Genomic DNA, 14,504 nt, shown 5'->3' with positions numbered 1-14,504 from the left:
TTGTATTCATTTGTGGCATATATAAAGACAAACAATTCACATTCAGTATTATAGACAGTGCTTGTATTATAATATTTATATAACACTATTTTGTCCTGATATAATAAGGATGGTCTTTTTGATTTATATTGTATATTTATATATAATATTTGATATACAGCATGATAATCTCTAATAATAAGTCGGTGTTTTGACTGTCAGTGGTGGTGGTCCACATTTCTGACAGTGGTTGTTGGGACTTGGATGTCAGCTGAGCGGCTTCAGCCTCGGCGCAGGAGGAGCTAATCGAGAACCGAGGAACTTCCAGCCTGATCAGTCCATCGGATATGTCCGACCGGGCGGATCTACAGAGCCTCCACATCAGGTGAGTCCTAACGATGTATGAAAACATCCATCGGATTAAACTCTTCGATCAGTTTATCGTGTTGAATCCAGATATCACATCTGTTGGTGGTGGTGCCGTTAGCTTAGCAACGCTGGACGCTTTTTTTAGCTAAAGATACTAGCTAATGTTAGCTACATGGCTAACATCCACAAACGGAGCCTTTAAATGTTCCTCTTTAAACAGTTAGCTGACGTGGCTGCACACTTCTGTGTGAACACGTTAGCGTGTGTAATCCTCTCACTTTAAACGGTTGGTGGAGTTGGTTTGTTTTAAGTCAGACAGACGGTTTTTGTAAAGTTTGTAAAGTGTCGCCGGGTGTGTTTTTTTTTGTCTGCTCGTCGTGTTTCTGCCTTCGTGGCTGACTGTGGGGCAGAGATGTACCAGAGCCCCACACTTAAATAAAAGTACAGATACTCTACCAAATAATGACTTAATGAGTAGAAGTAGAAGTATTCTTTAAGCATCATACTCAAGTAGAAGTATTAAAGTACGAGGTTGGAGTTTAACGAGTAACAGTACCGTTCAGTCCAAACTTCTCTCCATTCATTAGTTCTGTCATTGCAGTAAACTGGGGCAGCTTGATGACCCAGTGATAACGCAGCTCCACCAGACCTGTAGTCAGCTGCAGATCCATACTGCTCTGGCAGTGATGCTGTTAATTGTAACGGAGTCACTGCTCTAATGTGTCACTGGTTGGGCGTCTCCGTCTCTTTACATATGTAGATGGTGGAGTGGTGTAGAACAACAGAACAAACATTAGTTTAACAAATTCCCTGAAGTAATAATTTTCATAATTATAATCATATAGCCACCAGGCTATGTGCATTCAAAATAAGTAATTTTCCCTTTTACACCAGGATCTAGCATTTATACAAAAACAGCAAACATATCAATAACAAATTTCCTGAACCGAACTGAAGAAGCCACTTGGGGGAGTGGCGAAACGTCTTCAAAAAACAATCCTTGAGTCCAGTTGCCTCGATTTAAACTCTTGGAAATGTCTATGACCTGGATGAATGAGAGCATCCACAGATATATCAATAACAAATGTTTCCAGTCTAAACTGGAAATGTATAATACAACATGACACTCACCATAACCCGAATTTCAGAATCAGAATCGTGTTTGTTGCCATGTAAGTGAAGAGGATTCACATTACTAGGAATTTGCCTCAGTGATTGGTGCGTACATAAAACGTATAATTAACATGAAGTAAGATAAAAATAAGGTAAATAAGGTAAAATAAGGTCAAGTAAACAATGTAAACAATGTAATCTAAGAGTAAAGCTATAAATTGACATGACATTACAGACATACAATGAACAGAACAGAACATGAGTGGTGGTTGTAATTGCAAACATAGACCCTGATATGAAAGAGTGTAATAGTGTACCACATGTAGGGTACCACATGGCAAGTAGTGCAAGATGGAAGTAAACAGTAAACAATTTCCCTGAGGTACCTTCCCATAGGAATTAATAAAGTATTCTATTCTATTCTATTCTATTCTGTTCTGTTCTGTACTATATAACACGCAGGCAGGTAGTCGGGAGCAATTACACCAGTTATTCATGCACGACTAATGAACTTAATGAGAAACAAGGGTGCAGCTGCTTGTGTTTGTTTGGTCATCTCTCTGCACAGTAATGACACAAACTCTGGTGTAATGATATTATAATGATTCCCAGCTTGGGATGATTACAACATGATATTGGTCAATGAGGTCAACAGTTTGATGCAGTTTATCCTGTTCTGTTAAGTAAAACAAAAAGTTATGGCTTGAGTTTTCTTTGCCTTTCAGTATTTGTGTAAATGAAGACCAGTCAAAACACACTATTCATTCTTAATACATGGGCTTGTGATGTTCATCTCTTGTGCTTTTATGTAAGGGATATCAATGAGATTTGAGATGTGAGCTGACTTTAAAATCGTATCGTGTGCAATTAATCATCAGAAAATAATAATAGCGATAATAATAATAGCCTAATAATAATAATAGGCTCGCCATGATGACTCAGTTTTGTGTGCGACGTACTCTCACCATCACCCGCAGGCGCGCACATGTGAGCCCACAATAACAATAATGGCGGAAGGCGGTGGTATTCAGTTAAACGTTCCTAACAGAGGTTCAACATCTGTCACCATAAGCCGGAGTACGAAGAAAGCGCAACGCATTCGTACGCGACGCGCCTTAGGTGTGAAGCGTAGAGCGTTGGTTGTTGCCATAGTAACTGAACGTTTGCTTGTATCAAAAGAATGAACTCCAACTGGAGAAGCTGCCTCCTGATCTTTATTTAAGGATTCCACAGCAAGAAAGGAAAACATTACAACAGCGAAGTCTCCTCCAGCAGATGTTGGAAAGAATTCCACTCAGCCGAGAATCCGCGATACGTTTAGTCAGTTTGCTCCTTACGACCAAACTAAGCACTGGAAGGACGTAACAGGTTGATTTGCACAGACTTACATTTAAATGTGGAATTATCCGGTTTGTTTGTTTGTTTGTTTTTTCTGCTGCTACAGTATGAGTGAAAACATGCACTAGTGTGGGACATATTCCAGTCACAGGTTAATTTGCACAGACACATTTTTTTTTAATTTGAAATAATCACTGATGTGACTTTTTTCTAAACTTATTTGTCCTGTTTAATTTTAATGTTGATATGCACTGCTCTGTGACCTTAAGATAAGAAGATTTGAAGGACAAAGTTACTTTAAATGTTTGCTTCATTATTATTTTGAAGCAGTTTGTGCATCTGTTATCAATACATATTTCGAACATGGCTGGTTTGTGCCTAATCACTACTCACCAGCTTAACCTGTTAGAATGAAGTAGTTAACTTGAGTGATGATTTGTCAGTATCATTTTAGAACAATGTGGCGATTTAGAGTCAAAAACATGTGTCATCAATTAATCGTCAAATTAATCGGTATTGGCTAAATGCCACAATTAATCGTGATTAATTTTTTTGCTAATATCGCCCAACCCTAGTACAAATATATGGAATAAACATTAAAGGGTCTATTGCTGAAATTAGTTACTTTCAAATGACTTCATTTATGACTTCATATTGAATTTTGGCTTTACTTGATAAACTTATTTTTGGCAAATGTCAGCTGATATGACAGTTTTAGCTAATAGGCAGCTTTTCGACTAACAATCAAGGGACATTTTTGAGGGCTGCGTAATAAACGTGAGTTGATGATTAATAACATTTAACTGACATATCTGCAAGTGAAACTGGAAGCTGAGTGAAAAGCTGCAAGAAGGGAGCTAGGAAAAGATTAAACACCTGTTGATTGAAACCATAAACATTACACCCAATAGTACATAATAAAGAGACGATGAAATTTTATGACTTGACCCATCACACTAAAAGCACAGTTTGGCCCTTATTGAATGTGGTTTTAAAACTCCCAGGCGTCACAGCAAGCTGACTAATCAGTAATTGTTAAATGAGTTTTTTTTTAACTCATTAACTCAGCCTCTTTCTTGGCTGAGGGGTGAACCTGAGATGAGTGTAATGAAGGAGGAGACTGAGTGACATCAGTTATTCATGTGGGACGGAGGGCTGAAGGGATGTGGAGTTTATTATGGGATGCGTGCGAAGGAGAACAGCATGAGGGCTGCAGCGTGTTCAGGGGAGAAGAGGCGAAGGAAGGGTGAATAATTGAATTCTTCATACAGAGAGACTGTGTTTGGGTCTGTGCTGCTGCAGAGGGTTGGTTGAAATACGGGCCATGCATTCATCGGTCACAATAAGGGCTTTATTTCTTGGCCAAGTGTTTGCTAATTTCTCTGTGTGTGGTTTAAAAGAGCGCGTTGGTCGTTAAGTGTGAACTTGTTTGGAGAGCTGCTGGAGAGGCACCCGAGGGAAAATATGTGATGTAAGATGATGTATTCTAGTCCAGTAAAGCCACAGGGGCTCTTGGCAAATAATTCTAAGAGCTGGGTGTGAAAATATAGTTTCATAAATATTGTTCTTAATCATTTAAGCTAAAGTTTTTCTTTAACAAAGACAAAGCTTTAGCACTATACTTGCTGATGTTTATTTAGGGTTGACAAACAGTAATGATTTAGCTTATGCACTTATGTTATTATACATGCTCTGCTAATTCAGACCCGCCTAGAAAGTATCTTTAAATATTTGATCTGGAAAGATCTCAACTGTTGTTGCTTTTATAGCCATTACACCGATCAGTTTTTACAGGAAAATAGTTAAACAGGAAGCTACAACATTATATAACTAGGTGGGCAATAACCAGTGGGCTTAAGGTGCTCAGCCTTTCCTGGTGATGAAGTATTTTGACTGTGCTTGATGGATAGAGATTGAAGGGTCACCTTGTCAGTGTTGTTCTCACAAAACAAGCACACGTCTCATATTTCAGCTGGTAGCATGTCTGGCCCGACCTGTTGCCTGTTTGTGAAACCTGAAATACATTAAAGAGCATTTATGGCAGTGACTTGTTATAACAGCTACTACGACAATTTTAATACACCAATGTACAGGAGCCTGTTCTGTTACACAACCCTTTAAATGGTACTATACTATGATGATGACGACAAATTGACAAACTGTTGCCAAAAAAAGGACCTGTTTCTGTCCACTAGGAAGGACAATGTCTCTTGTACATTTACACTCTGAGTACGCATGATATGAAACGTGTCTTCAGATCACTACAGACTCATACAAACATGTGTTTAGTGAATTTAGTGTTCCTAGATAATGTTTCACAGGATTTCACAGAACATTGCTTGATGGTGCATTTTTCACTTTGTCTAATTAGCCCTGAGCATTTTACTAAATCCACAGAGAGTTTCCCACAGGACGTTCTGTAACAGATGTCCAGATCCTGACGCATCATTAAAAACATGGCATGTGGGTTACCAAGATAATTTACCAAGGCTCTCAGCCTAAAGACAATGTTGCACACATGGCCTTGCACTGGATTTAATCTGTGAAGTGAGCGAAAAAAAAATGAAAGTCATGACTAGAAGAGCAACATATGGTAACAATGGAGTTTCATGGTCATGTCTTCCAGTTATGTAACACTTTACCAACCTAATCCAAAACACGTTTTATTTGGACTTAAACAAAAACACAGATTTTATAATGCCCAATTTTGAACACAGCTTTATTACATCTGTGGCATGCCTAGTTGGTATGTAGCAATATTGAGCAGATTTGTCCCTGTTGAATAAATTCATTCGGGTAGCCTGCATGTCTCACTTCCTCAGGATGTATGACGTGCCAGCTACTTAATACTCAGTATTCTACCCGAGCAGCACAACAAAGCTCTGTTGTATAAAAAGAACAAAAGGAACAAGAGCCTATTTTCCAAACTTGTCCTCCTCCCCATGTTTGGTCTTTCATCTCCTACAGCTCTTGTTTTCAGGGTTTTTATTCAAACTTTAGCTGCAGCTCTCAACATGCTGTGATTTATTCCACTTTTAATACTTTGGGAGTCTGAAGTTGAAATGTGGACCACAGTTCTGCCCTCATGCTGATGTTCCTCCTTGTGCTCATCCTCAGGTCATGATAGTCATCCTCCTCAGCCTGCACCTGACTATAAGGATGAAGACGACACTTCAATGACCTCCTTCGGTATCACAGTCCGTGGCCTCCCTCTGGCCTTGGCATCCATGACGCAAGCCGCCACCTCAGACTCACGCTTTCACCCAAAATGGCGGGCGATCACTGTGGCGACCCTGCTGGTTTTAGTGCTCATGCTGTATCTGCACCGTACAGTGGGGGACCGAGACACTCCGGCCAAACTTTTCTACCGGAGCAGGGTTCAGAGTTTTCAGATGCCTGATAAGGGCGAGGATGACATCTTTAGGGACGCTAACAGACAAACTGCACAGAGCCTCGCTCAAGGGCAGAAAAGGCAAAAACCTTACAATGACACATATCCACTGAGTCCTCCAGAGCAGACACGGCATGGTATACGCTACAGAATAGGTGTGATTGCAGACCTGGACACGGCATCACGCAGCTCTAAGGATCAGACCTGGTTCAGCTACATGAAAAGAGGCTACTTGACTGTGTCGGATAGCGCTGATAGGTTGGAGGTGGAATGGGATGCAGAGACGGTCACCCTGGAGAGTCATCTGGCAGAGAAAGGACGAGGTATATAAACATTTGTCAATGTGTTAAAGCTGCACATATCTATTTTTTGGTTGTGGGTTAAGTCTTAACCTGAAATAACTGTGCTGCAGGGATGGAGTTGTCTGAGCTGGTGGTGTTCAACGGCCACCTGTACAGTGTTGATGACCGAACAGGGGTGGTGTACAGGATTGAGGGCAGCCAAGCCATCCCCTGGGTTATATTACCTGATGGTGATGGCTTAGTCTCCAAAGGTCAGTTGACATCTAAGTGGTTAATATTTCATTGAGTGGGACTTTTTCGTTGACACCTTTTCTCCTTCCTGTCTCACGGTGCTCATTTGTGCAGGATTCAAAGCAGAGTGGCTCGCAGTGAAGGATGAGCACCTGTTTGTGGGAGGCCTGGGGAAGGAGTGGACCACAACCTCCGGGGAAGTCGTTAACAACAACCCAGAGTGGGTGAAAGTTGTTGGTTACAATGGTGATGTGGAGCATAAAAACTGGGTGCCACACTACAATGCCCTGCGGCGTGCAGCAGGGATCAAACCACCAGGTGATTGATCTATGTTCTTCTTTACAGTCCCTGAACTAATATTACTTCTTATTTCTAACATTGGATTATTTTTACAATCTGTTCCTGTTATTCCTTTAAATACATTTCACTTACATTTCCCTGTTTTATAGGATACCTAATTCATGAATCGGCAGCTTGGAGTGAACGTCTTCAACGCTGGTTCTTCCTCCCTCGCCGTGCTAGCCACGAACGCTACGAAGAGACTGCAGATGAGCGGCGTGCCACCAACCTTCTCCTTACCTGCCCTGCAGACTTCAGCCACATCAGCGTGCGGCAGGTCGGACCTCTCAACCCCACCCATGGGTTCTCTTCATTTAAATTTGTCCCGGACACAGATGATCAGATCATCCTAGCACTGAAGTCGGAGGAGGACGCGGGCCAGATTGCCACATACATTATTGCTTTTACACTAGACGGTCGGGTGCTGATGCCTGAGACAAAGATAGGGGATGTGAAGTTTGAAGGGCTGGAGTTCATTTAAAAGATCCAGTGTGGAGGCTGTAGTCGTTTTATTTTTTTTTGGTGGACAGATAAAAGATATGAACTTTTACATTCCCTCTCAGTTTTACTGTGAAATATCACATGGCCTGAAATGATACATTTTATAATTAAATTATGATTGAAAGGCACAGGGAAGGAGAATTAAATGTCATCTGCAAACCTGCTGACTGACTACCATGAGACATTACCCCTTTCCACCACTGTCTGGTTAATCTGTTGTAAGTGCTAGTTTGGTGTTGGTTAACACGCACACCTTCTTAAACACAGTTTGATTGACAGGCCTAGAGAGCCTTCATAAAGGCACCAAACATCTGTTCTTATCTCCCATTTGAACCTATATTTGTTCTTGGCCCTAGTTTACTGTTCCTAACCTCTGGCTATTTTTTGATTTTGAGGTAGAGCTGATGCCCAGGCAGACAGCTGACTGTGTCAACAGAGACTAAACTCAGAATGAAATTCTGAACATTCCTGCTAGAAATTGGTGCATGACATGGCTTTTGTAACTGAACAGTTTGATGAAAATGCAAACTAATCTTACAGATTAAGGCACCAGCTTCAAACAAGGACTCAACATTGGTGGAGAGGGGTAGCACCGGATACAGTTTTTAATATTTTAAAGCCATAACTACTTCATATCAGAGCTGCTACATATTTATCTCGTTAATGTTCCGTGAGCGTAAAAACCTGGTTTGGGTTGACACTGCTGATATTCCAGAGGAGTCTGGGTAAAATGAGTATCTGTCAGTCTGCAGATCTCCTTTTCTTGCAGCCAGACTCTGCTGGGCAGACACTCAGGGGAACAAGGTGAAAGAGAAATGAATGTTCTTACATTACTTGAAATTTTAAGCTCACCTATGTCACTTATTTTTGCTTTGTTTTATTTGGACACACTGTCCATATACTTATACTGATGGAAAGAGACCAAGTCATCATCATCTTGGTGTATAATCAAGCTCTGATATAAAAACAGTATATTAAACTGGCTTGTTCCAGGCTCATATAATTAATACTCTAAGTTTCTTAAAAACCAGCTGATTTATTTAAAGATAAACCATTAATATATTCCCTTTGTATTCTCCAAAAGCAGAAATAATGATTAAATTCTCGTTTAAATGTCTGGTTATGCTTCAGTTTTATACACACAACAAACTCCTGGCATCCCATTTTTTAATTGTGCTGTGTTAAAACAGATTTTTATCTAAGAACTATACATTTTACAATTTTCATGGTTATAAAATCAAATTCAGTGAAAGCTTTTCATTGACTTTACAGGGAAACATTGTTATGAGGGCACATAGAGTTTTGTGGCTATGGACAATGACGAGATGATTTGCACAACTGCTTTGTTTCTACACATCAAACCTCCTTGTTCACAGGCTTGTTGCCATGGCGAGGACATCCTGGGGTAGACCGTCCATTTGTACAGGCTTGAAGGAGCCCAGTTTGGTGTAGAAGTCGAGCATCCTCCTGTCGTTCTTCCTCACCTCACAAAACGCCCCCCTGGACCCTAAAAAAAAAGCAAAGTTTGTTTTTATTCCTCTTAGATCAGCTGCTGGATAAAAAGAACATTTACATTCAATTCTATGTTTTAAACATACAGGTTTTAACTCTCAGCTTCCCCTTGTGGTAAATCCTCAGTATGAAAAGTTGAATATTTACAGCTGCATCATAAATCATTCATGGCATGAAGCCTCAACCTACCGCTGCTCTTGATGGAGGACAGGAGCCGACCAATCATTTTCTTGGCTGGAGAGGGATCAGTGACCCGAGGAAGCACTTGTAGCGTAACCACAGAGGGGAATTGCTCACTCACTGCCCTCTAGAGGTCAGAGATAGAATACTGTTAATATAGACATGAAGTATCCTGAAGAATGATCATATCTCACGTTTGATCACCTGAATCTTGGCAGCGGCTGGTTTAGCATCTGTCAGCCCCAGTGCGTATCCGCACATTCCGATCTCATCCTCCAGGACAAGAGCACACTGAGGGGAAGGGCAGATTTCACCTGCTGACAGGCTGCAACAGGTCACAGGGACTGATTAGATGAATCTGATGATAAAATCATAAATACTAAATTTTTTTGCTTACCCATCGCTGATGAGCGGAGGCTGTGCCATCAGAGGAGCTTTGCCCTCTCCTGCTCTCTGCATCTCCCTGAAAATCTTCTGTACCTCCATCTAAGACAGAGAAACAACAGCAACCACATCACATTACCTCTGAATTTTAAGAGATGGCAGATTCAGAAGAGCTGCCACCTTCATCCTTACCTTGTCCTCGGGGCAGTATGGCCGAATGCAATAAACTGCTGTCATGGGTGGATCTCTGAACAGATCCCTGTTTCCATGTCCAGGCAGCATTCTCTAGAAATACAAATACCCCACATAGCAGTAATGTACGCTTTTATAATATGTATGTCGTTTTATTGTCCAACAAACCACTGCAGTGATTACCTGGAACTCTCCAGAGAGGCCACCTCTAAAGCCCCATGGCTCTGGATCATTGTTCATTATCTGGGCAGAGGGTCGACCCTGACCTCCTGTGGGAAGCATATTTAAAGCTAGTAAGATTTGGTAAATTTGTTCCCTAAGGAAGAAGGAGATTTAAACCTCACGTCTCATTCGACACATGCAGTGATTACAGGGAAAGATGTTAGTAACTTCTGTGTTTTATCCTTCATCCTTTATGGATGAGTGTCTGACAGACCGACTAAAACTGAGCACTGTTTGCGTTTCCTCACCGAGTGTTTTTACGTATGCTCGAGCCAGACCGACCCCGCTCTTGATGTCACAGATGTAGTTGTACAGATCGTATAGAATCCTGCGGTTTGGTGCATTCGACAGACGGTTGAACATCTGCACCACCGCTTCGCACATATCATCAAACTGCTGCGCTCTGGAGTGCCAGTCTGCTGTCTGAAACACAAAACTAAGTCAATCCTGGTGTGGGGAGAACATCATAATTATCAAAACAAAAAATGCATTACCACTTCTGTTTCTGCTGCCTGTCTGTTGTTTTTCAGCCAGTGTAGCTCCTGCAGCATGGTCCTGGCTGTGGTGCCATGTTCGTACGGTAGGTAGAAGAGGTCTGACAGCAGCTTCAGGTCGTCCAGGGTCAGAGGCTCTGCTGTATACAGCGGGTTCTCCCCAGGACCGGGGACATAAGAGGAGCTCTCACCCACATCGGTCTGCATGGGCTCTTCCTCAGAAGACTCTTTTTTGAGGCGAGCTGGAGGACAACAATGGCCTGGAAGCACAGAGCACTTTGTCTTAATGTGATTATGCTTTACATGGGGGTGCCTGTGATGAGACTGTACCTCCTGGTTGATCAGTGCTCATGAACTCCTGCAGCCAGTCAGTGAGAGCCAGGGTCAGGGCCTTCTGGGGGCTGTAGCTGGGGTCCTGCTCCTCATCACCTGGAGTACAAGGGTCAGTGAGTATAGTGTTCAAGTTCTGTGACCCCACAGCGTGGGGGGTATGAATTCATCAAAGAATTCATTTAAAGAAAAACCGTGGACTCACCCATTTCCACATCTCTTGGTCCTGCAACAGCAGGAGCTCTGCACCATGTTGCCAAAGTGTGGATGGCCACAAAGTTTGGGTAAAACTCACAGTTGGGATTTGTGAGCACTCCTCTCAGCTTGGGAATCAGCTCAGTTGATCGATCCTTTACGGAAAACACTGAGCTCATTATCTCAGAACATGTAACAGTGTTGTAAAGCAGTAAAAATGTACCTTATATGGTCCAAGGAAAAGCCTTTGGGGATCATAGTCATTGGCGTGGATGTTGTCCCAGATGACTGGTGCCCTCTTTAGGACAGAGGACACCTCCTCTATCGATTCTACAGAAATTTTGTGGGACACCACTTTTGGACCTAAACAACAGACAAAAAAGTGTGTACACACTTTCAGAGTAACGCAAACAGGCCAAGGTTCTTTGAGTGTAACCTTACCAGTCCACAGTATGTCGATGCCAGGCAGGAGCTTCTCTCCCACAGTGTTAAGGTAGGATGACTGGAGCACATTGGGAGTGCAGAAAGCAGCGCAGTAATCTGGAGTTATGCACAGAACAAGATCAAACATTTTAGACGTCTTTTATTCTCTATCTATAGTCAGACTGACAACAGATCAATAGTTATTCATGTTGGATTTGGTGCCGGTTTCACTGTCTGACCTGTGGGACAGAAGAGGAAGGTCTCAGGCTCTGCTAAGTGCTGATACACCTCATTAGTGACGGCCACCTGAGCGTGGGCGAAGGAGCTGAAGGCCTGCTTATCAGCCGGACACATCTCCGTCTCAATGTCATCAAAGAGTAAAGAGAAGGCCGTGCAGCCGAACTCCCTCACCTGAGGAGGCAAGAGGACAGATGCATGTTAGCATATCCACTTTCTAGACATATAAGACACATATCTAGTGATCTGTAACCGGACTAGGGGGACTATTCTAGGTTTTCTAAAGCCGTCTACTCCTACCTGAGGCCACAAATACATCAATCATATTCCTCCAGGAGTTAAACTCATTACCTGCAGCTGTGTCAGTGCCACCGGCTGACCTACATACAGTGATTTAAATGTCTGTTTTACTGCTCTGAGGTTCATAATAAGATATGTAGTGTCCAAACAATCCCCCAGAGAGCCATAAAGTACAGCTGATAATGAAATTATGTCTTCAGCTCCACCCTTCATCTCTGCTTACAAAGTCCTACCTGATCCAGTTTCCTCTTCAGGGCAGCCACTTCTTTGGGGTTAGAAAAAGTGATATCCAGACCGGGAGAGATTGCATAGATGAACTCGACATCGTGCTGTTTGGCTGCTGATATGAGGGCGACCAGTTGTTCTATGAAGAAGAAGATCGGCCATTTTATTATGACAGTTAAAATTTAAGATAATGTAGTAACATAGGAAGAGAAATGTAAAAGTAAATGGGTGCATCTCTTGTCACTGGCCTTTTGTAAACCTATTGATAATATCCTAGCAACCAACGCTTGAAACTGAGCCATTAAACAACATCTCCAGGATATAACGATGACTCACAGAGGGACTTTGTCAACATAACATGGGTGGAAAATAATAAACATTGATAACAACTAATTTTGGTCCCATTTGTGATACCACAGGTTCAATTGTAGGACTTTTTTGGGGGGTCTGTATCAAGTCTCTTCTTCCAAAGGACAGAAAGATGTGTGATTTCAGTAGTGTGTGTAAATGTGAGTGTGTGAGACTCACCTGCCTCCTCAGCAGAGTACAGGTCTCTCCAGTACATCCTGTGTTTGTAATCATCTTTGGGAGCATACAGGTATGTATTCAAACCCCACTTCTGCTCTCTGTGAAACATGCAAAACAAACCAAACAGGTCACATCTATCAGGAAGCATCTGATAAACAATGACTGTTTACCAGACCACCATTCACCATTAATCATTTGCATTTATTCATTGTTGGGAGCCACATACCTTTTGAACAGCTCTGTTCTTTGCTCCATAGTCCATGGCCGCCCATAAAAACCTGTATCAAGCAAAGGGCAGGTTTCACATTATGTCATTTAACCAAAAACAAATAATAATGAGTTATTATCCGTGCAGGTGGTGGTTTATTTAGGATATTCACATCGCTGTACTCCAGCAGGACCACCACGGGGGTCTGGTATGGACACTGTTGGTCCAGTACAGCCCCCTGCTCCCCGGGTCTGCTCACCTTCCACCACGCCGCTGATGAAGCGTCCAGTCCCTGTGTGAGGTTTCCTTTTCGCCGCCATGTCTCGCTGTGAAGTTCTCGTCAGGTTCTCCTCTAACAGTGCTCAGATAGCAGCTCTGAAACTGTTGTCACTCATGGCTTACGTTCACTTTTATTGTTACTGCACCGTCCTGTCACGCCTGCGCAGACCGCCCAGGTTAAACGACATTGTGCAATATGATGCTAAAAATGAGCTAAAGTCTAAAGCTGTAAATACAATAAAGAAAATGAGTTATTGGAAATGATAAATGAACTCCACCTCAGGATTAGACGCACGTTGATTGGACGTGCTTGACTACCGGGTTGACGTCTTAAAGGAACAGTGTACCCGCGGCTTAAAGGGACAGTACACCTGAAAAAAGTGACCATGGCTGTGTCCCAATTATACTTTAAGGAATTTAAATGTTGATGAAGCACTTCTACCTTTACTGAAGTATAGATTTTGCTGGGTAATTGTCCTTTTACTTAAGTAACAAGCTTCAGTACTTCCTCCACCAAGACTGATCCTCTGACTTGTCATGTGGGAAACCTGCTGTAGAGGTTCCTTCTTCCTAGTATCAATATGTGTTTGTTTAGTCTTATGATTTATGATCATCTGTTGACACACATGCCAGGTAAAACTTGCAAAGACCTAACTGAACTGGTTGTCCATAAAAATCTGAACATTAACTGCTGAAATAGTTTAGGTGATGTTGCAGTTCATCACTGCAGGAGGATCAAATATTAATATGCAAGACAGTAGTGAGATCAGCTATGCTCTATATGTTTAAAGACTGCAGCAGTGTGGAAAAAATTGGAGGATGAGGATTGACATGATGAGCACATCAGAGAAGACTGGAGATGGTTTGGACGTGCGGAGGAGGGACAGCGGTTCTATTGGTAGAAGGATGTTGAATGTGGAGCTGACAGGCAGACAGAGGTCAAGAGGAAGGCCAAAGAGGAGATATGTGGATGTGCTAAGAGAAGACAGGAAGTTAGTTGGTGTAAGAGGAGGGGAATGCAGATGATTCAGTGTGGCGACCGCTGATGGGAACAACTGAAAATAGAATTGAAGGATTGATAAACATCATCAGTATTTAAAGGCTGATGAGGTTTTTGACTCCACTTAAAATGGCAAATGAGGATTTGTGTGACATAAAACATAAAAAACAACTACTAGATGTAACTGTGATAATCATAACCATAAAGATATAACTGAAAAGAGTCCAAGGTG

At 42.1% G+C, this 14,504-nt stretch overlaps 2 protein-coding genes across 2 annotated transcripts; one reads left to right on the top strand and one right to left on the bottom strand.

The window, feature by feature from the left end:
- The first annotated feature begins 225 nt into the window (after positions 1-225).
- On the top strand, positions 226-8,680 carry cant1b (calcium activated nucleotidase 1b). The gene is made up of 5 exons (XM_028406849.1): positions 226-364; positions 5,917-6,513; positions 6,603-6,743; positions 6,838-7,041; positions 7,173-8,680. Exons 2-5 carry the CDS (start codon positions 5,976-5,978, stop codon positions 7,541-7,543), a joined length of 1,254 nt encoding a protein of 417 aa, XP_028262650.1. The 5' UTR covers positions 226-364; positions 5,917-5,975; the 3' UTR covers positions 7,544-8,680.
- A 36-nt stretch (positions 8,681-8,716) lies between these two features.
- On the bottom strand, positions 8,717-13,565 carry ogal (O-GlcNAcase like). Its single transcript, XM_028406837.1, has 17 exons — positions 13,253-13,565; positions 13,012-13,063; positions 12,786-12,883; positions 12,266-12,396; positions 11,735-11,906; positions 11,514-11,612; positions 11,296-11,435; positions 11,083-11,227; positions 10,878-10,976; positions 10,548-10,807; positions 10,302-10,476; positions 10,015-10,100; positions 9,832-9,924; positions 9,653-9,741; positions 9,460-9,580; positions 9,265-9,382; positions 8,717-9,070 (listed from the first exon to the last, which is right to left on the bottom strand). Exons 1-17 carry the CDS (start codon positions 13,311-13,313, stop codon positions 8,934-8,936), a joined length of 2,076 nt encoding a protein of 691 aa, XP_028262638.1. The 5' UTR covers positions 13,314-13,565; the 3' UTR covers positions 8,717-8,933.
- Between the last annotated feature and the right edge of the window lie 939 nt (positions 13,566-14,504).

This window comes from Parambassis ranga, chromosome 1 (genome assembly GCF_900634625.1).
Source record: "Parambassis ranga chromosome 1, fParRan2.1, whole genome shotgun sequence".
Lineage (NCBI taxonomy): Eukaryota > Metazoa > Chordata > Actinopteri > Ambassidae > Parambassis > Parambassis ranga.
This window is presented reverse-complemented; position numbering and strand designations above follow the sequence as displayed.